Below are 24,916 nucleotides of genomic sequence, written 5' to 3' on the forward strand. Positions count from 1 at the left end.
GTGTGTGTGTCACAAAGGCCACTGTATGCAATCAAACTGGAAGACTTTAACCTTGCCAAGGACAGTAGGACATACTACATTTCTACCGAGATCTGAGCGTCCATTTTCCCATTATGCTGCTGTTCTTATCTACAGAAACACTAAAATCCGGTTAAATGGAGCCATTCTCTCATTTGCCTTTGGAGGTCATTTTTCATGCTTGGAGAACTCCAGTCACTCAGATGGCACAAGGGGCTCTATTGTAATAATAGCTTGTTCTGTGAGGGTCCAGAGGCCCGGTCCGCACAGCCTGGCAGACACTCGTGGACCACAGCTGGAACTCGCTCTGCCCCGTACATCTAGCTGTGCAGCAATAGATCGACAGCAAAGGCAAGGCAGGGAAGCTACTGTCCCGTCGTTTAATCAATAAAAGAGGGAAGAGTTCACAAGTGACTGCTCGCAGCATCTTTTGCTTGGCGAACCTTGTAAGAAACATTGGACATATTATGGAGCCAACTAGGCCAGCCAATATAGTGTAAACCAAGGAGCCCAAGCAACAAAGAGTGGATGAAGCGCTTCTCCGCTCTGATAAGACATCGGTCACAGTGGGCTTGTGGGAGTTTGTAGCAGACATCTACTTTGCCCCCCTGTGGTGGTGGCTGGGGCCTTCAGGAAGAGAAGCAAAGGCTGCAGCACTCCATGCAGATCTCAAGGCAGTCTGCAGACTCACAGCAGGCGTCGATGATGCCACAGTCCATGTCACAGGGCAGGTCACAGTCGCCACACTCCTCCGACGCACAGCAGCAGCAGAAGCACGATTCGTCCCCCGCACAGGAGCCGCAGGTGGCACAGTCCAGGACGATGTTACACAGAGTTAGGAACTCACAAAAGAGGCAGGCCAGAATACAGTGAACACAGCAGTCTGCAGAGAAAGAGCGACAGACAGAGTGAGTTTCTCAAACGTCACTATTCATGAATATATTCTGATGGAACCATTTTGTATTCTAATCTGCTTTTTTTCTCCTTTATGCAATATTTTTCTTCTCTATATGCTTTGGATACATACAAGTATAATGTCATGCCAATAAAGTAAATTACAATTCAAAAAATTAAACTGAGTTTGTCAGAAATAGTTTGGCTATGCAGTCACTATGATAGGTCAGAAATCATGAAACAGGATTACATTTAGATTTTTTCCATCCTGATGAATATCTCTTTTGGGTTTTTGATTAATATTTGTTCAGTTGGCATTTACAGTTAGTAAATATTTATGAATATAATTGTTGAGTGGGTTCAAAATACACTCTTCAACTGAACCATGAGTTGATGCTTTTGCTGTATGTTATATAAACCATCAATGCAAATGTAACCCTTTGAATTACAAAATAAAATACAAATTCTGTTACTGTTTTTTTGGGCCAGAGAAGAAGTGCAAAGAAGATCTTCTGGCAAGACATGTGGAATACAACTTTAATGTTAAACCTTGCTAGCTATCCCTCCCTCTCCTGCCGCCTCCAGCCCCTCGCCGTCAGTTTCTGCATCTCACCGTCCTGTGCTTCTGCGGGCATCTGAGAACTCTTGGAGCTGCTCTTGCTTCTCTTGCTGCCCTGGGAGGTGATGGAGGGATTGGACTGTAATTTCTTGGTGTGTTTGGGTCCCGCTGAAGAAGACGAGGATGTGGATGAGCCGCCTTTTGGGAGGGAGCCGAGTTTAGGATGCTCATGAGGACCTCCGTTCCTGACCCCGTTGGACTGGAGGGTGTGCGTGGGATGCGTACAGTGCGTGTGAGAAGAGTGTGTGTGGTGCTTGGCTCCGTTGCGTAGTTGGCTGCTGGGCTGCGTCCGACATGGCTGGGTGTGGTGGTTGAGCGTGGATCTGGCTGCTGGTTGAGCTGAAGAGGGACAAAAGGACATCCATTTAACATAAGCTGTGGACAATAACCATTTTAAAAATGAGTAAAAATAAATTCAGTTCAGATCAGTGGTGTTCCCGTTATTGGGTACGAGTCATTACAAATCATAACATATCTTCTACCATTAAGGTTGTATTTGTTGTGTTGAATTGCAGTAAATTGCCCAGCTGTTGCTGTTTTGATCCTATGAGGACAAAGCATGTGCACCACATGAGCATGATAGGTGTCTGACAGTGTTCTAACAATACGATTTTGACTGAGAGTTCTCTTCGTTCTACCAAATCCTTTTCTGAGAGCAGTGTAGGGGCAGGCTGAGAGACTATAACTTCGGAAAATATCTGCTTGGTTTGTCTAACTCAGACTGCTTTGGCTGCACTATGGAATCCATTTTTACACAGAAATAGTGGACTGAGGATTTGACCAATTTGGCCAGTATGGACAGGTGGGACAATTACAGTGAACAGCAGTAATGCAAACCAACCCCGTCTCCTAAAAATTACGTTCCCCCAGAACTAATACGCATTCCCAATTACGTTTGATCAGAAACGTATCTCCTCCCTGATTATGTTTGTGTTTGACGTATTACACATACGTTGATTATACACGTATGTTAATTATACACGTATTTTTGTTTTATTGTTTTTATGTTTGTGTTTGACGTATTACAAATACGTTTATAATCGTGTGTTTGTGTTATTGTTTTGTTGCTTTATTTCAGCATATTTTAATTTTTAAACTCTGCGGAGAAAAAAGAAAAGAGGGGCGGGGTGAGGCCAGTGACAGCCGGCCAGTGACAACCGGTCGGGCCGGGCGCTGGCCGCCCGAGTCAGCCGCACCGGGAGGCGAAGACCGTTTGTCCGCCGTTGTTAGGGCGGTAATGGGCCGGTGTTCAGACTGCTTGCACCGGGGCTCGGTCTTCAGACGCTTGCCCGCCGCCGTCAGGCCGTCGGTAACAGCCTCCATCGCGCCGGCTACGGTCTTCTCTGAGTCGGGTTGTTTGTGAATGCAGCCCAAAGTGTGTGATAAACTCCATCTAGTGCAGTAAACCACTGCGATCATCAGCAGACACTCGGATCTTTGTGGTCACATCAAGTGCAGAATTTGACGTGAAAAATATTCAAACGGGCGGAAGGAGTCACGGAACAACATCCGGTTTTCAAAATACTAACTGATATGAATGTGTTCAGAACATTTCTGTCCACAACCAAACATCTTAACTGTAACAGTACGTTGTGTTTGACATATTACAATATTTATGTAAGACCAGTACAGTACAACCCGACTCAGAGAAGACCGGAGACGGCGCGAAGGAGGCTGTTACCGACGGCCTGACGGCGGCGGGCAAGCGTCTGAAGACCGAGCCCATTACCGCCCTAACAACGGCGGGCAAATGGTCTTCGCCTCCCTGTGCGGCCGACTCTCTGGCTCTCGGTGCCCGGCCCGACCGGCTGTCACTGGTCGGCTGTCACTGGCCTCACCCCGCCCCTCTTTTCTTTTTTCTCCGCAGAGTTTAAAAATTAAAATATGCTTAAATAAAGCACAAAAACAATAACACAAACACACGATTATAAACGTATTTGTAATACGTCAAACACAAACATAAAAACAATAATACGTGTATAATCAACATACGTGTTTAATCAACGTATACATGTATAATCAACGTATGTGTAATATGTCAAACACAAACATAATCAGGGAGGAGATACGTTTCTGATCGAACGTAATTGGGAATGCGTATTCGTTCTGGGGGAACGTAATTTTTAGGAGACAGGGTTGTGCAAACGTACATACAACATGTGAGCATTGTGGTAAGTGCTTGAGCAGGCTTGCCATCATCTGTGGATAATGCAGCGGATCACTGTACAGCTCTGAGGCCGGGCCGACGCCCCCCTCAGTGTGTGTGTGTGTGCAGAATTCTGCTGATGCAGGAAGGCTCTGAGTTCAATTACAAAGCCCACCCCAAAGGCTCATGGGAAGATCTCAATATATACTGAACTAACCACTGATTCTACTTGTGTACTTGAGTATGAGTTTTTGGAAGAATGCAGTTTTTATACAACATATATAGTATCTACAAACGTGAACACTTGAGAGCATGCACAGTTTATAATTCATTCAGCAAGACAGATGGAGGCAGAAAATCGCTGCTAAACCAAACACACCCTTTGAAAAGAAGAATGAAATGGAGGCCTGGTTTATATATATTATGGTAGTATTTAATACAGGATGGTATTACATTGAGGTAACCCAAAAATACATTCTTGACTTGAAAGCATCTGGTGTCTAGAGGTGTGGTGAGAATTAACAGGGCAGGGGAGAGCACAACAGAGTGTGGTCCTGAGCTCTGTGAAACACGACTGGCAATAAAAGCGTCCGTTCGATAACCACTTGGAGACAGATAACCCATCGAGGCCTGTTTTGATTGGCTGAAGGCCGTGGTCACACAACCAATCCAGTGTTATTAAAGATTCTTTCATTCAGCGTTTTCTAACTTTGCTCCAGATGTTTGGCAGGCTGCAGGGCCAGTGTGTGTGTGTGTGTGTGTGCGTGCATTAGTGTGTAGGCGTGCATGCGTATGCAGGGCTAGTGAGAAAGACGGAGCCATACTTTCTCCTCTAAAGTATGTCAAAGTATGCTCTCCTGTGTTATGTCTACCTCTCTTTCTATTTTCCCACTAAACTTCATCTCCTCCTTTTCTGTCTCTCTTTCTTGTTCTCTTTTAGCCTTTTGCACAATACTGTATTTTAATACTCTGAGATGGCCAGAATGTAGGTCGGTAAGAGAAGAAGGGGATTAGTGAGAGGGGAGCGAAACTGTGCACACTTTATTTTGTATTCCCTCTAGGTCTGTATTGTCCAGGGGATTGTGAGTGATGGAGAAATGTGTTGTTTGTGGTGTGTGTGCGTGTGCGTGTGCGTGTGTGTGAATAAGTACATAGGCGGATCTGGCAGGCAAACAGAAAGACAGCCAGAGAGAGACGGGGAGTCAGGACTGTCTCCAAACAGAGCTTGAGGTTAGGCCCACTCACACACAAATATATGCATGCAAGGACACGTGCGGACACACACTCATGCACATGCGCACACACTGAAAAAACACAAGGTCCCTTTGTCTGAGATCAAGAAAGCAGGCTAAGGGAGAAAGATTGAGTGAGAAAGAGAGAAAACAAAGTTGAAGAAATGAGTTGCTGCTTGTGCATATTTGGACCAGGAGGAAGCATGGGTGTGACTCATAAACACAATGATTCAGCAGTGGGAGCTGGTTAAAAATAACAGCAAATAAAGAGCCAAATGACTGTGTGATTAAGATGATGAGACTGGGAAACCGCAGCGTGTGCATGTGTAACGCTAACCAGCGGCGTTGGCGACTGGGGGTCCTGCGATCTCTGTGGTGTGTGTATGTACATGTAGGTCTGTGCAGATGTGTTGGGCTGGTGAGCGAGCATGAGTGAGTCACCATCAGTTGAATACAGCAGCACACACCCTCCACACCTCTTCCTTCTCTCCTTGTGTCTCTCAGATACCGTGTTACTTTCACGCCTCCCTCCCAGATCAGAGATCTGCTGTTCACTCCTCTCCTTTACTCTCTCTGCTGGAATGAGTCACCAGAATGACTATGAACTCTGTCTGTATTCCAGCTGCTTTATACTGCCATCTCTTCTGGTGCAGTGTGTCTGTCTATGTAGGTCAAAGTGTTGAAATGTCTAAACTATGAACATGAAAGATGAATTTTTTTTCTTTCATCACATCAAATTTGCACTCCAAATGCAACTTAATCAGAACACAGGGAACACTTATGGATGGGTCAACCATCAACAACTCTTTTTTTTTTTGCATTATTAAGCAGAGGCAAAGTATCTGGGTGTCCAATCAAATTTGTTCTGCTCACTCTCAACACAAACACATTCTGATTGCTTGCAGTGTAATTGTTTTATCAATGAGGATATAAGCCATTAATGATGACATTAAAGAATGATGTGGGCTTGGTTTGATTGTCGCAGTTTCATAATATTTGCACAACATTTCAAAACCCTCTTACCAATTTGAAAAAATGTACCATCTTGTCAAACCAGTTTCCCAGAAACATCTTACCCGAGGTTTTCTCGCATTGTAGCGTTGTTTTTATTTGTGGGCCAAAAGTGTCAACTACTTAAACAGTGAGAATGGGAAAATTATACGTTGCTGCTGTATAATCTTATTTAAAACCAATTTCAATTGGATTTCCCCACATTTTTGGCTGCTACATGTATACAGCGCTCCAACCAACACTATAGTGCTAATGAGGCTTGTTTAGTTGCACCCACTCAGTGTATTGGAAAAGTAATATGAGCGCATTCAAAATAGGGTGTGAGCAAGACAACATTGTGATTCACAATATCCAATAATTTAAAATAACACTACAAGGTTTTCGATTTAGATTTTTACATTTGTTAAAGTTCTTTCTAAAACATTTGTAAAAGTCAATGTGATCTTGGTGAACTTCTGTCGTCAGTGGTGCTGCTACGTCTACAGTGTGTGTTTGTGTCATCTGTGCAGCAAGATACCAAAGCCTGAAAACATCCCACAACTTATTTGTAACTACGGCTATAAAACCTTTTCCCAATGAGCAGTTCATACTGACAGAACATACAATATGATGCACATATGCGTCATCACAATAAGTGATATAAGTATATCCCTGAGGATGTACTAGACTAGAGCGCTGTATTTCTAGCAAAGTTGAGTGACAAAATCTCAGTTAAGTATTTGAGGAAATGTTTAACCCAATCAATCAACCCGACACTAAAACTAACGGAATTAACCTTTAAATAGAAGGCATATAAACCACAAATTAAGAGATCGTCCTAATCGTGTTCAAGCATGCACATGTTTGTGGAATATATAGCAGGGAAAACACAGCTGTGCATGGGCATTAGTCTTTTGTTTTAGAATTCACAAAGTTCATTTCTCTGTTTCTTGAAAACATGAAATATTACATTAGCTGATGTAAAACAACAACGGGCCCAATACCCAAAAGTTCTGGAAAAACACTTTTTTTCTATTCCCTTTAACCCAGATGTTGAAAAAACACCTCAAAACCCCCTTTTAATTTGTTTTGCAACATTTGACTCATTTGCATGAATGTCTCCTGATAAAAGAATGGAAAAAGTGTGCAAATATTTCAAGAAGAGGGTTAGGCCTCTATTTTGAATAAAATAGGAAAAAACCACAGAAACACTAACCTTTGACCTGACACATCAACCAACCACCTCATTAACAATTGACCCCTGTGACATCACTACCCAAACTGTGTCACCATTATTTGAACATGTAAACTATGCATTTGTGTTTACATGTGACCATGAAAGAGATGGTACATTTAGAGGAAGACAACGGAGACTGACAGAAAAGTAAGAGAGAATTAAGGCTGAGGAGCCGAGATAGAAAACAGTTTCAGCACAGTGACTGGTCTCTAATAAAGACAATATCACAGTCCTGTTAGATGTTCCACCAACAACATTATGCACACTCCTCCCTTTTCATGTCAAGATAATAACAAACAGCGTTTTGCTTGCACACACGTCCATGTCCTGATTCGCTGATGCATTGATTCTCTGGTTCGTGTTAAGATCTCATCTAGTGAGGATATTTCAAATCAAATGCTCTTGTCAGTGATGAATTACATGTGTCATTGGTTTCTTGTGAGTCCAAAAGAGTGGGAACATGTGTGACTGTGACGCCAAAGACGACATTGTATTCATGACATCACTGACAGGGAGTGTGTGTGTGTTTGACTCAGGTCATAACACACACACTCACATCTGTTAACACCTCTCTGTGCACATTGTTCTCAGACAGCTTGTCACAGGCCCAGGGCCAGACACATACTATAGGTCTGATGTCATCACTGCGATTTTCTGTTTTTGCTTCTGTTTCCTCACCCTCACCCTCTCACTCACAAACACATTCGCACACACATTCACATGTGTCACGCAGCCACCCATGACCTCACCACAGACTTGAGTCACAGCTATGTTGCAACGTCTTCACAAACATCATAAAGCTGGAGGAACAGATGATGATTGAGTGAATGCTGATGACACGGACCATGTTTAAACTGCATTTAGACGGATAGAGGCTTATGAGATCCACAAAAGACACATAAACCAACACACACACACGCAAAAGGACAGAGACAAACATATATGAAATGGAGATGAGCAGGGATATGCTGCATATACACCAGAGAAAGTTTAGAACTTTCACGGGTTACTTCATGGTTTAAGTTCTTTTGAATGCTTGTGTAAGTTGTGTAAATTTAGAAGAAGGACACTATGGATGAAGGGAGGAGGCACATGAAGGCAAATGGAAAGCCAGTGAGGACTGGTGTTCATGGCGGTACATTTTGTCCAAGCCTTCGGCAGTTGCATAACCCTCCCTGTACAGCATATGGAGCTGGTAGGTTTCATGGATTTTATTGGGATGTAAAATAAGGCAGGGAGAGAATGGCAGACAGAACATCTAATTTCAGCTTTGGCCTAAAATAGAAAACACAGCAGACAGGACAGGTAGAGGCACAGACATAGACAGAGACAGCAGACACACACACACACACACACACACACACACACACACACACACACACACACACCCCTACTCAAAACACACTGAATTCACTTACTTATTCATTTCCTGAATGAACTGCTGGTTATTCAGTTACTCCAAACTAGCCATTACCATGGGGCAGGGTTGTGTGTTTGTGAATGTCACCCATTCCAGGAAAACATGCTTGTAGTTTTGTAACACTCAGATTACAGATTACAGCTTACTCAACCCTCTTCTACTCACTCTATTTCTCCTATCATTTACTTACACTACTCCTTTTATGTGAATTACATGAATTTTTTTTTCAGTGCTTTTAGGTTAGCGGCCATGCATCCAGACAACTTAGTTTGTGGGCATTTATTGTTGTGAAGCTCTAGGTCGAAAATTAGATTAAGGCCTTACTCCTTTCAAACTGGAGTGAAAGCAAGGAAAATATATGTGGTGTGGTAACGGCATAGCGTACTTGCGTAACCTTTGACTTTGCTACAGAGAGTTGGAGCGACTGCACGACAAAGCGAGTGAAAGAGAGTCTCTTTGGCTGAAACGTAACCGTGGGACTAGTAATATGAAGGAGTGAAATGGGTGGTGGTGGTTGGTGATAGGACTCTGGAAGGAGAACTTCCAGGTGTTGTGATGGTCCTCGCCAGCAAATTTGGGTGGAGTGTAATGACTGGACAGCTGATTTTGGGAAGTAGTTTAGACGAACAGCTGAGATAAATAAAGTAAATAAAACACACACAATTTGAGAGTCATTTCTCCTCCTGCAATTTTCTTACTACTAATTTTCTTATACAGAAAACAGCATCACAGATTAAAGAATAGAGAGCACAACTTCTGCTTTCTGTTGCGGAAGAAAGAAAACCTCATTAAAAATGATATTGACATTTTTAATCATGCAAATGATTAAAAAAAACAGCCCCCTCAAAAAATCCTTAAATGTATGGGTAGCACTTTCTAATAAGTACACACTATTTAGCATTTATAAAGCATTATTCCAACATGAACAAGAAGTCATTAGTAACTCATTAGTATGCAATTCATAAACACAGTTATACATGTTTCATTCTTGATTAATAAGCGTGGGTTTTCATACTTTATAAATGATAGATTCCCCGTTTGTAAATGAAGTATTAAGGACTTAGTTCATATGTCTAAACAGGGATTGTACGTTTTTACAGAATTATGTAATAGGAGTATGTTTCACATATTAGTTTAAAGCAACCTTTTTCAAACACTTTCCCCTTTTCCAAAAGACTGTTGTGGGTTAAACATGAAGGAGTGAAATGGATGGATGGCTTGTGACAACAGTTTCCCATTTGACTTGAATCAAGGATGTTGTGATAAATTGGTCGCCATCTTAAATCCTTATAGGACCCAGAGATTACAGCAAATACGTTGGGAAACACTCGTAACATGAATGTCGGTGAATATCATGGATAAGGAATGGCTGTGCTGGAAAAATACGATGGGCTTTAGTTTTTATCAGAAGCAAGTGCTGTACCCATCTACTGTTTCTTAAAATATAGATAGAAAACCCCAGAAACACATGTAAATTTTTCAGAAACACCAGTGAAATAAATACTCAATGAGAGAGTGCATTGAGTTCCAGACACTAGTGGAACTAGCTAACCTCAATGTGACAGGACCTCAGCTCATTTTGGATCAAATTGAAGACTCTTTGGGGCTATTTATTTTTATCTGACTTACACCAAGATGTCCAAGGAACCCTAAATAAGTTAAGTAAATTCCACAATGCCAGTCAGACAGAGAAAACAATAGAGAAAAAAGAGAAGTTGGCTTTTTGTCTCTTCCTGCACTGTGATATTCATTTTCTGTTATGATTTTTTTTTGTTTTATTGTTTGAATTGTGCAAAATAAAAAAATAATAAAAAAAAAGAGCAAAAGAGGAGAAAAGGTGTTTCATTTCAAATTGGGTTGCTTGTGATTAGAAAACTTAGTTAGTAATAACTGCTTAGCAGACAATGTAGATAGTTCTCACTGTATGATTACCTGACCTATTTCTTCAGGGTGTGTAACTATATTTGTTTAAGGTCAGGACAATGTGACTCATCCGACCAGTGATTGGTAATGGAAACAAAACTCTCACCAGCCGAGTGTGTGTCTCCTTGTGTGTGTCTCCTTGTGTGTGTGCGCGTGTGTGGGTGTGTGTTTGTGTGTGTGTGTGTGTGCGATTTACTCACATCTGATGCTCTTGTTGGGTGTTGTAAGCTCCGAGTGTGAAAGGCTGCTGCTCCACTTGTCTCCATTATCGCCTTGCAACTTTTCTGGGGTGCCATTTAACCTCAATATGAGGGGCTCAGTATAAGTGTGGGCCACATCTAAAAAAAACACACAGATACAATATTAAAAAAAGTTTTTCTGTAAAAGACCAAAGTTGTATGTTCATGTGAAGATTATTTTTAAGGTTTTGGGGTCCTGAGTGAGAAGCTGCTTTCCATGAGGATATTATCAGGTATCAGCAGCAAGCTGTTTTCCCACTTGTAGTAAACGTGTCTACTCCCATGTCATTTCCCATCCACTGGCACTTAATTAATTTAAACAGAGTGGGTCTGCTGACTTCTACAAAGCAGAAGATTTTGTCTGTATGTGTGCGCTCTGTCCTGAACTTGCATCTGGAAGCAGTTAAATCCAACCCCTTGGGACTGTTTAGGGGTCTATGTGCATGCTTGTGAAACCTGAAATCTGTGTGAGTCTATGTGTGTACGGCGATGACTGAGTGTATGTATGTGTGTTCAAAATGAACACATACGTGGACGTACACGTAATATACATACAGTAAATACATGTCTAGGTGTTTTATGTGTTCACCGGTACCATGCAGAGCTCTAATGTAGCTGTTATTATGCACACATGTACATACATACACGCACAGAGGCCTTCAAAGCAGGGCAGGCTTGGGCCTCTGAGAGGTACAGACTCATTCCTGGGCAAATGGGAGCCAGCTGGGTTTGATAAACACACACACAAACCAAACCGCGTCCTGTGCGTGGACTCAACACTTCCCGGCTATGTTTATTTACTCTATCCACTCTCGCTCACTTCTCTATCTGACCTCTCTGTCTTGTCCCCTGCCTCTCGCAGCCTCCGTCTCCAGTTCACATTCCCTCTTTACTCTTACAAATAAATTCATTCACATATTTGGCATAACTCCATAGATTAATTCCCACTTTTACAGCTGAACATACACTGCATAATGTCTATGCAAAGGTAGCTCAGCTGTAGACAGAGTGCTTTGTGTGAAGTGAAAGCAAAGAGGTCAAACTCATTGAGGCAGTTTATTTCAATGACAAAGTAAAAAGTGATTTCTGGGAATGAGATGAGTAGTGGATAGTATCCAGTTATCTGGTTCTGGTAAAGTGTTTGTTCAACTATAACTACTTCACAATATTCATCATACCGATTGAATCCCTTTGCTTTACTTATTCAGTCTTTCGTACTTCGAGGTAAGCTGATCTCAAAATGCAAATACAAATGAATTCACATGTAGAAATGCCATGACACAGATTTTACTCAGAACTACGGTTTAAATAAATGTAGTTTATTAACTACTGAAGAGAGGACCAGTATAGTTTCTATTTACTAAGATATCACACATATTAAACATTCTAGGGCTGAGCAATATATTAATAGATAGGGTCTTTTCCTATACACAAATGACAAGATTCTTGCACTGCATTGATAACTTTTTGATAATTAATTAAACGTTAAAGTAATTTCTGCTATTGTCTATTTTATATAATTGTAAACCGAATTTCTTCCTTTTTGTTGTTTTGGTCAAACAAAATGAGACAACTGAAGACGTCATCTTGGAATCTTTTTTGACTGTTTTTTTATTTTATAAACTAAACCAAACCAAAGGATGAATTCCAAAATAATCAACAGATTAAACGATAAGGTAAACAATTGCGGCTTAAAATGTTTTTGTTCCCTGTAAAACACATGTACAGAAACAAAAGAAGTAAAAAGCATTTATCTATGAGATGGGCATGAGGTTTACTGGTTACAATGCTATGTTTTGACAACAAATTAAATACGGCATACTAAGAGATGAACATCTGCAATATTCATTGCAACATTTCCCCTAAGTACTCAGAAGTACTAAATAAACAACGACTAACTACCAGTAAGTCACATCTGACCAAGTCAATGACGCTGATGTAGTGAAGCCTCGCCACATGTTTCTAGTGAATTCCATTATCCAGAATGTGGAGCTGTTGTTATGCTGCGTGTGTCTGTAATTCACAGAGGGACAGAGACATTGAACCAAAAACTCAATTATGCTTAATCTTGAATGAATAATAGATGGTAGATTTCAATATGGCAACAATTATGTGTTGGCAAACAAGAGCTGCTGCTCTTTTTTTCTGGTACCATGTACTGCTCATGCTAATGTCTGTAATGTTGTATATTGTTGAAGCAGTGAATCCAGCACCAAAACAGGATAAGGCTACCAAACACCCTAACTATCTTTATTTTCTTAGAAAACAAAGTGTATCAAAGCCACTGGTATGAATCACTTGGTTATGTAAGGTGGTCTTACATTGATGAAGAGGAACAGTGTTTTGAGCATTGGAGGATTTGTGTTTGCCTTTACTTTCATGAGTTTGTGTGTGTGTGTGTGTGTGTGTGTGTGTGTGTGTGTGTGTGTGTGTGTGTGTGTGTGTGTGTGTGTGTGTGTGTGTGTGTGTGCAGGCATTTTTGTGTGTAATGGGATCTCTGTGCGTGTGAAGTCAGAGGAGATGTAAACAGGACCTGAAGGGATGGGAAGTGCTTCCTACTCCTTCGTTCTATTAGTTGATGGTACACAAACCACACACACATACCTGTACACACACACACACGCACACACACGCACACGCTTGTCTCTTGCACGTGGAAGCCATTTCTACGGCCCATGTTGTATCCATTAGTCTCAATCAGCCAGCTTCAGATATGAAAGCCACATTTGCCCTCGACACTGCCAAATGTCTATTTAAGAGATATGCGAGTGTATTATAGGTTATGCATGTCACTAGCAAGTAGTACACATGTCTGTCAATCATTACATCCATTCACCCATCCGTCATCGTTTTACTTTCTTGTAATTACTTAGGATAACACTCCACCTGAAAAATGGTTTCAAAGAAAATGTACGCAAAAGACAATATATGTAATACGCCAAAGGCCCAGTATGCATTTAGTCATACATACATTTAGTCATGTATTTTAAAATTTGCTATTTAAATATCATGTTTAATATTCCTATAATCAGTTATTAATTAACTCATCAGTTACCTATAAACATCCATTGTTCTATGCAGCTGGTATCCATTTCTCAAAATATTGAGGATGGATCATAAAAAAGTAATATTTCACTGTGCTGGCGGGCAACCATTTACTCTAATGACAGAAGACAGTTGGCAGGTTTTTGAAAATATCGAGATCAGAAATATAATTAAAACAAAAAGCGCTTTAGGTGGCATTTAACGGTTATACTCCTCTGCTTTCCCATGTTGTTTTGGTCCCATTCTGTGGAAGCTGCTTTTGGGGGCAAATATGTCATTATCAAAGCCACACGAGAGCCCAGCAAAAGTAAACTACAAGAAAGGAAAGGATGGTCTTCGTCAGTGTAAGGTTCATGACTACACAACAACATTTTTGAAGAAGAATCCATCATCTGAGAAACACATATTTAGCTAAATTAGCAAACAGTTGTGCAAACTCCTTGGAAATGTGACAAAGGTCTGTATCGCTGCCCTTGTTGAAAAAGGACATGTTAAAGATACGCAATAAATACGTACACCAAGTACCTCAATATCTGTCTCACACCTAAACATGCTTACTGAGTATGTGTTCAATCATCTGCTCAGCTGGAGCACTTCATTCTTCAGTACAGTAGTTTGTTGTATATTCTCATTTACACTCCTGCTCCCAATGGAGCACTATGGGTTAAAAGTATGAGGTCTTGGGATTCAAAGCATTCCCTTTGTAAACGTTAAAAACCACGATTGTTGGAGCTAAGCACATCCCCACCAAACCCCCTTGTGCCATCCAAGCAGGCCTTCAACCGTATGTTGGCATCAGCATCAAAACCGCTGGATCAAACCGCTGGACCTAAGAGCCATTTTTTTGATCTGAGATAGATGAGCCTCTAATTCAAATCAGACCAGAGCAATCAAGAGCCGCCAAGGAGATCTGGCTGTGTGTTTACACGTGTGGGTGAGTATGTGTATTTGTTTTTGGATTCTTGTCTGTGTGCTTGTGTGTGTGTGCTTCATGTAAGTGCGTGTACATGTGTGTTTATAATTTGGTGTATGTACGTACACGTGTCAGTGGGCCTGAAGGGGTGATCCGCAGGAATTTCCCTTAACAGTTAACCATTAAAACAAAAACATATGAATCACAAAGGGCAATGGTTAGCATAAACACACACATGTACACACAGATCCAGGCTTTGTGAGCTGGCAAATGATGTGACATATCCTGAATCACCTGAAGCACAACCTGCTGTTCCTCTGGGTTTGATCTCTAAAAGGAATGAGCTCAGTTCACCTGCTGCCTTTTAACCACAACCCTGTTTCTACAACTTCACTAGTACTTTTTCAGAGGCACAGACTTCTTATTTGCAAAATAAAGGAAGTCTCTTAGGTGTGTCCTTTTTTTTAGCAAAGACATACAGTACATGTGCTCAGCGTTCGATCATACTAATTGACTCTATTAGTCAATCAAAAGAAACTTAATTGACAAAACATTTGAAATGTAATATTTAGTCACTTACTGTTTATTGATACTGAAATGTGAGCATTAGCTGCTTTACTCTGTTTTGTATATATCATTGTATGTTTATATATTTAGGTTTTAGACTGTAAAACAGCTATTTGAAGGCTCAGGGGAAATTGTGATGGGCATTTTACAATACACTAACATAAAAAGAGATAAGGTTTAAATATGAAAAATACAATATCAAAATAACATAATCTAATGTCTTATATTTAATTTATATATGTGGACTATACTGTAGAGTCACTAGAAAGTAATAAAACAAGACCATGAAGTATAAATAATGGAATACAATACTACAATAAAGCATTACATTCCATTATCCAAACCGCGTATACTATTTAGGGTCGCTGGAGCTGATCCCAGCTGACATTGGGCGAAGGCGGGGAACACCATGGACAGGTCACCAGTTTATCTCAGTGCACACATAGAAACAGACAACCATTCACACTCACGTTCACACCTACGGCAATTTAGAGTCTCAAATTAACCTGAACCTAAACTGCATGTCTTTGGAATGTGGGAGGAAGCCGGAGAACCCGGAGGGAACCCACACTGCCACGGTGATAACGTGTCCACACAGAAGCAGTGCCTGGGATCGGGGATGGAACCACTCTTGCTGTGAGGTGACAGTGCTACAGCCACGACGCCTCCATGATGTAGCCCCTACACTAAAGCATATCATCTTCCATTATAAAAGCACAATCGCACTCTAATAGTAATATAGTATTGTTAATAGGCATGGGACAATATGACAATTTCATGTGACTATTGTCCTGGTCATAATCATTTTGATTCCCAATAATCATTCAAATATGTTTTAAAACTCTTAAAATGGCACAAAAACATACTTTTCCATTCATTTTGTTAAGAAACAAACATTTGCATTGCATCACAGAGAGGACAGGCATCTTTTTTTTCCAGGAAAAAACAAACAAACAACCAATCATAAATAAGGTAAATCATAAATCATACGATCCCTCTGCATGAAGGATTGTGAGAGTCTGTTCTTTTTTACACAATAATGATAGGGAGCTAGACAGCTTTTTCAATTTATTGATGGAAGGATATTTCCGATAGTAGAAATTCATCACAAAAATACATTTATTCTGAGTTACTGATGTTATATCATAATTGTTATATTTAGATGTAAGTAATATAATGTAATGTCAAATTAAATAGTATTAGATTATGTTAATACTTCACTCTTTTGTACTATAGTTGTTTTTTTACTATTCTTTGACATTTAATAAACTAAATAATCAATACATCTATTGTAAAAACAATCAACAGATAAACCAATAATACAAATGATCATTACAGTTGCAGCCCTACTAAGTGCACGCACGCACATACACAAATGGGTGCAGACCCTGCTGACTCATTTCTAAAAACATAAAGATAGAGATATTAGTTGAGAGAATTGGAAAGAAGATACAATGAGATGAGGTAAAGAGCAACGGAGCAGAATAATGTTCAGCAGAGCGGAGTTAGTGGAGCCGACGCAGTAGCCGCTCTCTGGCCAGCTGGAACTGATTGAAACCACACACAACCGCTGGGGTTCTGACAAGCAATACAAAGAAAAGAACACATAACTACAGAAACGATCCCTCAACATGCATAAAGAAGATATACACACACACACACACACACACACACACACACACACACACACACACACACACACACACAGGGGCTGTGAAAGTGCAGCACTGGAATATGTCCAAATTCAGAGATTATAGCTGCTGAGAGAATCAAGTACTGTAAACTCATTAAAGACAAAAACTGTCTGCTGTTGAACTTGTAAGTGGCAATTTAATTGTGTTACTTTGTCTCTGAGATTCCTCTGGTTCCTGGGAAAATATGCTGTACTGCAACATTTAACACAATAAGCCTGAAACAAAGACAATCTACAAACACACACACTGTACTGATGTGGAAACCAAGGACAAACAGTTTAACGGTCATAAAAGTAGAATAAACACAACTCTGACGGATGTGACATCCAATCTCAAAGTACAGTAGCAAATAAACTGTATATAACCTGCTCTAATGCACACAATTGCAAGCCAATATTATAGGCAGATATTGAGTTATGGCAAATGTGAATATTGATATATTGTTGTCTTATTTGTATTATTGTAATTCATCAATATCAGCTTAATCAACAGTATCGTTCAGGCTACCTAATCCTCTTCCACAATTGTAGACTTGACAGTGGAAGAGACAACACACACACACACACACACACACACACACACACTCAAAGGGGTAACCACCAACGTACAGTAACAGGCCCCTGACTCAAATGTCTCAACTAGACAGGCTGGATGGTTAGTACTATCACATCATGCTGCTACTAACTGTCAACAGTATATGACATGGGTTATGAGGATTTGGAAAGTTTCCTCAAGTTAGGAGTTGGTGAGAGTAAGAGTAAGAGTAAGAGAGAGAGAGAGAGAGAGAGAGAGAGCGAGAGCGAGAGCGAGAGAGAGAGAGCAGGCCACCAAAGCAACAGCAAGAGTTTATCAAATGTTTGCGAGGTGGTGAAGGAAAAAAAAGCATGCTCATTTTTGTAGTTCAAATATGCTGTAAAAAAATGCCTCAAACTGCTCCCAGTTTATTTCTATCTTTGTGAGAAACCAAATTAGACACGAGCCTCAACAAACCTCAGGGACTAAAGAGGGACAAGGAGGCGAATATGCACGCTGGAGTTCAGAGAAAATATATGTAGTTTAGACTGTGATGTAGACAGTAAATTGTATCATTTTCATTCTAGACAGTATAAAAGAGCACCGGGGAAAAAAACAGGATAAAGCGACAGAAGCAAACATCTAAACCTGTGAAAACAGGTCAAAGTGACAAAAATATATTGACAGTAGTGCTGGAAGATTTGATGAAAATATCTAATAATATCTCCAGGGCTGTATTTGCGGTCCATATTGTATTCAACAAGATACGTTTGTACTAATCATCATCGCAAGCCTATTATTTTATGACAAAATAATGTCACTTTTTTTATTGATAACAGCTAATGACAAATAATGACAAACTTCTTGTACGTCACATCTGACAGTAGTAACTTAAGAGACAGATAACGGACTGAGGACCCATCAGTCCGTTATCTAAACTCTTAGACAGCTCTTTGACAGCTCTGTGCTTTAGCTTGAGCTAACATTAGCTTGACATACTAAAAGAATGAGGCGCTTCACAGCTGTAAATCCTGCAGGTCCCGATTCACAGATCTTGAGATAAAAAAATAAAAATAGTAAGATGTGGTTTGAGGTTTGACTGAGAGATTCTATCAGCTGTCAGTCACTTATACTTGATTAGTAACGAGCAGAATGCAAGCTACCTGACTGAAATCCACGGGATAGGGTCAGGTAATACACAACTTTAATTTGAAAGAAATATTAGTCTCTGAGCAGCTAAAGGACAGAGTCCACATCAAACGATACAGACTGGAACTTTTTTTCTTGACAAAAGCATGTTTAGTTGAGCATAAGAAGTACAGACCAGGTTTCCAGAGATCAAATTAACTACACACATCTTCATTTTCTGTTTTATCATTGTTGACATCAACAAGCTCCTATAGTTTCAGACACAAATAATGGTACAAGGCAAAGTTAGAATCATAGCTCTAGTGATATGAAAGTTGCTCTCTTTCAAATTGCAATTGCAACATGAAAACTAAAAGCCAATACAGAGAGTGACAACAAGAAAGATAAGCAGAGACAAAAACAGGAAAGTAGGGTAAAAAAAAAACAGAGTGAGAGAGATCATTCTCTTTCATCACTGGCTGGGAATCAGCATTTGGAGGAACAGTAAGAGGCTCCTATATAAACATACAGACATCCTCATTGCATCTTCATGCCTGAATGAGACCAGCAGTCACACCTGCGAGAGGTAGAGAGCTATCAACACGCACACGCCACTGTTCAATGGACTGTAACGACTGAGCAGAGCTTGATTCAACTATAGCAGAAAAGACTGCAATCCAAATTTGAGGTGACAAGCGGGCTAAAACTTTTAGAGCGTCTTTATAATGTAGTCTTGAATGAGCCGTCGGGAACCAACATCACCAACATTTCAGATTTGTTCACATAGATCTGGTTCAGCATATTTGATAAACTGGTTGAACAATCAGGATTAAGACTGGGCATCTTCTTATATAGCTAGCAACATAAATATGACAACAGGTGTGGATGACACTTACACAGATGTCTGAGTTGTGGTTAGTCAACTTACAACTTTTAAATGTACTTATTTATTTTGAAAAATCTGAGAAACTGTCATCGCAGATTCCATGTAAATGAAACATTATATTAGTGTGATTGGTATCATATTGATACTATTGCACAATGTGGACGTAAACCCGTAAGAAAAGTTTTCTATTGTGTGCGCTGGCTAAGCAGCTTTGATTGAAATAAAAGAGTGCCATTTGGAGCCTGTTATCTTTTTCTAACAAGGCATCCATCAGAGAAAATGAGCAAAATGATTCAAGTCTCAGTTAGATCTATATATGAGCCTGTTGTGTTGTTCCAAAGCCCTGCACTCTGCAGGCAGAGGGATGGGTGGGGGGTGAAGCAGAGCGCGGAGAGCTGAAAGCAGGGCCTTGTTGCCCTCAGTGGTAGCCTGACCAATCTTCTCCTCCCCACCCCTGGCTCACCTACCTACCGTCAGCATACACACAAACACTCACACACACAAATTACACCAGTCAGCCAGACAAGCTGTCTAACTTTAGTGGGAGAAGCCACAGTTGTACTTTGTGTTGGCTGCCCAATGCGCAAGCACAGGTAAAGTCAGCACATCCACAGGAACATGTTCAGGCACAAATCTACAGTTTAATAATTTTAAAAGTCTTCGTAGAGGTATCATCATTACATCTGATGCCGTACTCATCTTGGTGAACCTCGTGTTAACGAAGAACAGAGATGTGCGTGTGTGGATTCTATGTTTTTCCACATTCAACACAGTCATCAAAATATATTGGGAATAGACTTGTCTTTAAAAAACAAACAAAACTAAATAACTCCATCACCCATTGGAAGTTTTAGTGGCAGGTTCACATGGAAACAAGCCACTTAAATATCTACATACTCCCTTAAACTTTTACCACACGTTCCCCAATTACTCCATAGGGTCTGCACTCTGAACTACAGTGCATGCTGGCCTTTCTCCCTGAATGTTGAGGGAACTTGACTCATTTTGGCTGATTCTGGATGAGTCATTCAGGCATAATACTGCCCTGAGTTGGTCCATGCTCCCTTGTTCCCGCATCAGTGTCAGTCAACCCTTACCATGACCAATCACACAAAAGGGAAGGGTCATTCCCCAATTCCCAGCAGTCTCATTGTGTTCCACAGTGCTGAATTGGTCCTGACTCCTCAGATCCTCCCAGGCGTCATGTCCCCCACACAGACCGATCACCTCAGTACACAACTGTTTTTATCTGTCAGTGAGAAGGCCTCTGACTTTATGAGTCACCACGGCGTCCACCAAAAACACACAATGATTTTTGGGGGGTTCAGTGGGAGTCACTGAAACTCAACGATTGGTAATTATCTGTGTGTAAAGTTTTACATATAACAATGACTCAAGACTATTCCACTCTGGAAAACTAACATCAATCTATACACATTCACAAAGGTGAACTGTTCTTTTCTTTTTGGGGCTAAGAAGGTCTCCTATAGCTTGTAGAGGAAGGAAAGTATGTTGCATCCAGCTACTGTATATACTAACGCACATACTGGCCAACCTTCGACTGAACAAATCTGCTAGCTTCTCTTTTTCATAATAAAACGGGGCTTGGTGCTGAATAAGTTAATCTCTTCATAACTACTTGCTGTCTTACTTTTTTTGAGGCAGTCGCAATTATACACAGACCACACCAGAAAACAACAAATGAGGTTTAATAAAACTTTGGGGGTGTTGTTATAAGCATTAGCCTATTCAAGGCTTGTTCAGACCCATCACATAACTAGCTACACACCAGAGTTGGAAGAGCAGATTGTAGGTCTGTCTTGTCTCTGTTTTTGCAACCTGACTGGAACCGGTCCTGCCTGCTGCCATGGCCCTGCTGATGCAACTGGCCTGGAACCGATCCTGCCTACTGCCATGGCCCTGCTGATGGAACCGGTCTGGAACCAGGCCTCGTAGCTGCCATGGCCCTGCTGATGCCCCTCCTCTCTACCTCCTTCAGCTTAATGGATCGTGGCTATTTGGATCATGGACCATGCCTACTACTCATTATATGAATAATTTTTGTCATATTCATTGAATGTGCTGTAACTCTGTTACGTTATTCATTCTGGCCACATGACATCTATTGCTTCTGTCCATCCGGGGAGAGGGATCCTCCTCTGTTGCTCTCCCTCAGGTTTTTTCCCCTTTTTTTTACTATCTTTAATGGGGGAGTTTTTCCTGATCCGATCTGAGGTCCCGGGACAGGGATGTCATGTGTATAGATTGTAAAGCCCTCCGAGGCAAACTTGTATTTGTGATGTTGGGCTATATAAAATAAACTGAATTGAACCTCTTCCTTACCTGGACTAGAACAGGGTTCTGGGTTTGGGCAGCTGTTTGCTCGCTCTTCTGTTGCGGTTGCGTGTGACTTGGCTTGTGGAGCTGGTAGACTGGGATCCCCCTCATCAGGTGGCTCTGGGGAGATGGCAGGGGCACTCCTCTCCTCATCCATGGGCGTAGGCCTGGCTCTTATGGGAGGAGGTGGAGGGACCAAGGAGTGAGCCTAAAGCAGAGAGAGGACATCGCCAAAAATATTATTACATTGATGTCATCAGGGTCATGTGAAAGACTTCTCATTATCTTTTTAAATCGAGCAACAAGCCAACATGCCATGCTTAAGAGAGAGAGAGAGGTGTAATCAGGCACAACTTGAACCAGCATGAATCGCTTACAGCTATAGAATCACTGCTTTCGTGAAACAGTGGTACAACAACGGATGTGCCTAATCATAACCTACTTCTAATTAATAGTGTTTAAACTCTTTAAACCTATGTTGTGCAAATAATAATGACATGGGTAGTATTTATAGCTAGGCAATAATATATGACTAATAACATCAGATAAAAAAGATGACAAAACAATAACAAAACAGTAACAAAAGAGGCAAGGAAAAAAAAGGTAAAATGTGAATGAATAAAAAAGAACACAGACAAAAAGAATAAATACGATAAAACACAACAAACCTGAAGCAGTAAAAAGCTGTCTCAATATTGTTAATATTGAAATAGTCTGATTTAATAATCCCCGCAAGAGTTTGTTTTTGTAATTTCGAAAATATTTCACAATATATTCAAGGTTACTACTAAACATGCCTCAAGTAGTTAGATTATGACGATGATTACAAGTAAAAGCACGAATCTATACCACTTAAATTATTATAACATTAGTTACTGTTGTTTTTGGCCCGTCTATAGTTCTTACTAAATGGTTGCTCAGCGACATATAGGGTATACCTTACTGTCACGAGGTCACGTGGGTTTCATCTGATACTTCAGATAGGAGACGAGCAGGCAGAACCAAGACCCGGCACGTTCTCTTCTCATCAGTAACACGGGACTAATTGAGTGTGTCACGTGCCAACGTGTGTTTGGCGCGCGCCAACCCAGCCAGAGATGCTCAGCTGGACAGCTGTTTGCGCGCTCCCGTAGTTTTAGCTCCACACTCGCTGTGCCCAAAACATTTGACAACCTTAAGCTGAGTTGTTGTGAAAGTGCTTGGAGAAGCGAAGTTTAACGAGTTCATAAAAATGTATTCACCCTTAAATAACTACGGTGGGCTTGGTTTTCATACTTTCGACAAGGTAAAAAAGTGTAAGGAAATTTCGGGGAGAAAGAAAAAGACATTACACTGCACACATAAACTGTCGAAGTTCTAGCTGGAATGAAGATTCCGTGTACACGTTGTTTAATAGCAATATCTAACTTTTAAGAGAAGTTTATTCTGAAATTGAAAGTATAAATAGTATATGCGTTACTATAAGTCACTGCTAGCTAATAACGGGCGTATTATGTTTACCTTTATTGCATGTCTGCGCCCAGCTTTCCTAAACGAGTCTCTGCATGCTCAGACCGAGCTCGGCTGCAGTGTGGCGATCACTTCTCTGCCTAGATTGTGCAGAATAAGGCGCTCTGTTCTATAAAAACCGCACAGAAAAAAAAACGTCTTACCTTCTCTCTGGCTGGGAAACGGGGCAGACAAACCTTCGGCTAATTCATTCTTTCACCGCTCCAGGTGGACTTCTCGCTCTTGGAGACCCTCTCTCTCCTTTATCCCTCCACTATTGTCACCTTACACGACCGCCAAATCTCTTTTCGGCGCATGTAGGTGCCCAAAACTCCCAATGCAATGCATATTTCTCCAGCAAAGACAGTTCTCTCTCCGCCTCCAAAGTTTCTCTCTCCGGCTCGCCCCGTCCTCCAGCAGACCAGATGTTGGGAAGTTTGTGTGTCTCTGCAGGCAGCTCGCTGAATACTCTGACTGCACTGCAGGGTTTCCTCACTTTCTATTATGTTTCTGCAAACAAAGCCCAAATAGGCCACACTGTCCCAAACTTTGTTTTAAATGAGCAGTGAACCATCCGTCCTATGTAGGCTACTCGATCTCTCCCGTCTCTTCGCTCGCACTATATTTTGCCTGAGACTTCTGTGCTGCAGCTATTGGACAGGAAACATACAGTCAGCAGTGATTGTGCTTCCTCCAGGCTACAAACTAGTTGGGCTGAACTATACTGTCATATAATTACCCACTTAACCCGAAACAGGCACAGCACTAACACAGGGCAGTTTTAACCAAGAATTATGAGCCCAGAAAACATATGTTTTGTCATTAATCATAGAATAATGTAACATATTTACTCAAAATCACTTAGATGTCGCATATCTGTGGTGCTCAGTTATAGTAACAATTTTAGACAGAGTTTAGTACCTAAACTGTAACCACAGAGGGAGGCGCTAACACCGGCCACTGGCTTAAATACTAGAACCTATAGCTAGCTAGAACTGTATAGCTAGCTCACAGCTAGGCGCTTTCAGCTGGGAAAGGCTTTGGTGGACATGGCACCTAAGAGCAGAAATGGGCAAAAATACATCAACATTTATTTTGATACAAAATACCCCTCAAATAAATGTATCAAAATAAAATGTAACAAAATACAATATATGTTAAAATACAGGAAACACTTTTTTCTGGATTTTCCGTTTTCTCACATTCACAATTTGGTAGAGCAGAGCATTCAGGTTTGGGCTATATAATGTACACAAAGTTCTGGTGAACCCCACAAAACAGTCACAGAATGTCAGTGTAACCAAGCAAAGCTATTAAAAGACAACAATTTGATTGATTATATATATATATATGTTTATATATATATGATAAACCCCAGTGCCCCCAAAAATGGGGGCAGCATTCTTCATCAGGAGGTCTTCCTCACTCTCAAAGCCCTCGTACTCCCATGCATCGATACTAAAGCCACTGATGTGACAGCAACAAAAGAGCATATAAGTCCATTTTACATGTTTATAACACAATACAACCATAAATATTAACATAAACCATAAATATGACTCAAGAGGACTCGAAAGTGACCCGAGAGAGCTCCGCAAATTATGGAAATATCTATTTTCATATCCCT

At 40.8% G+C, this 24,916-nt stretch overlaps 1 protein-coding gene across 1 annotated transcript; it reads right to left on the reverse strand.

Annotated features, from left to right (window-relative positions):
* Window positions 1-635: 635 nt before the first annotated feature.
* On the reverse strand, window positions 636-21,958 carry mdfi (MyoD family inhibitor; the record flags this gene model as incomplete). Its single annotated transcript, XM_079218902.1, has 4 exons — window positions 636-901; window positions 1,526-1,870; window positions 10,680-10,817; window positions 21,808-21,958. 4 exons carry the CDS (start codon window positions 21,956-21,958, stop codon window positions 648-650), a joined length of 888 nt encoding a protein of 295 aa, XP_079075028.1. The 3' UTR covers window positions 636-647.
* Window positions 21,959-24,916: the final 2,958 nt, after the last annotated feature.

This window comes from Taurulus bubalis (assembly GCF_910589615.1).
Source record: "Taurulus bubalis genome assembly, chromosome: 5".
In the NCBI taxonomy this organism is placed as follows: domain Eukaryota; kingdom Metazoa; phylum Chordata; class Actinopteri; order Perciformes; family Cottidae; genus Taurulus; species Taurulus bubalis.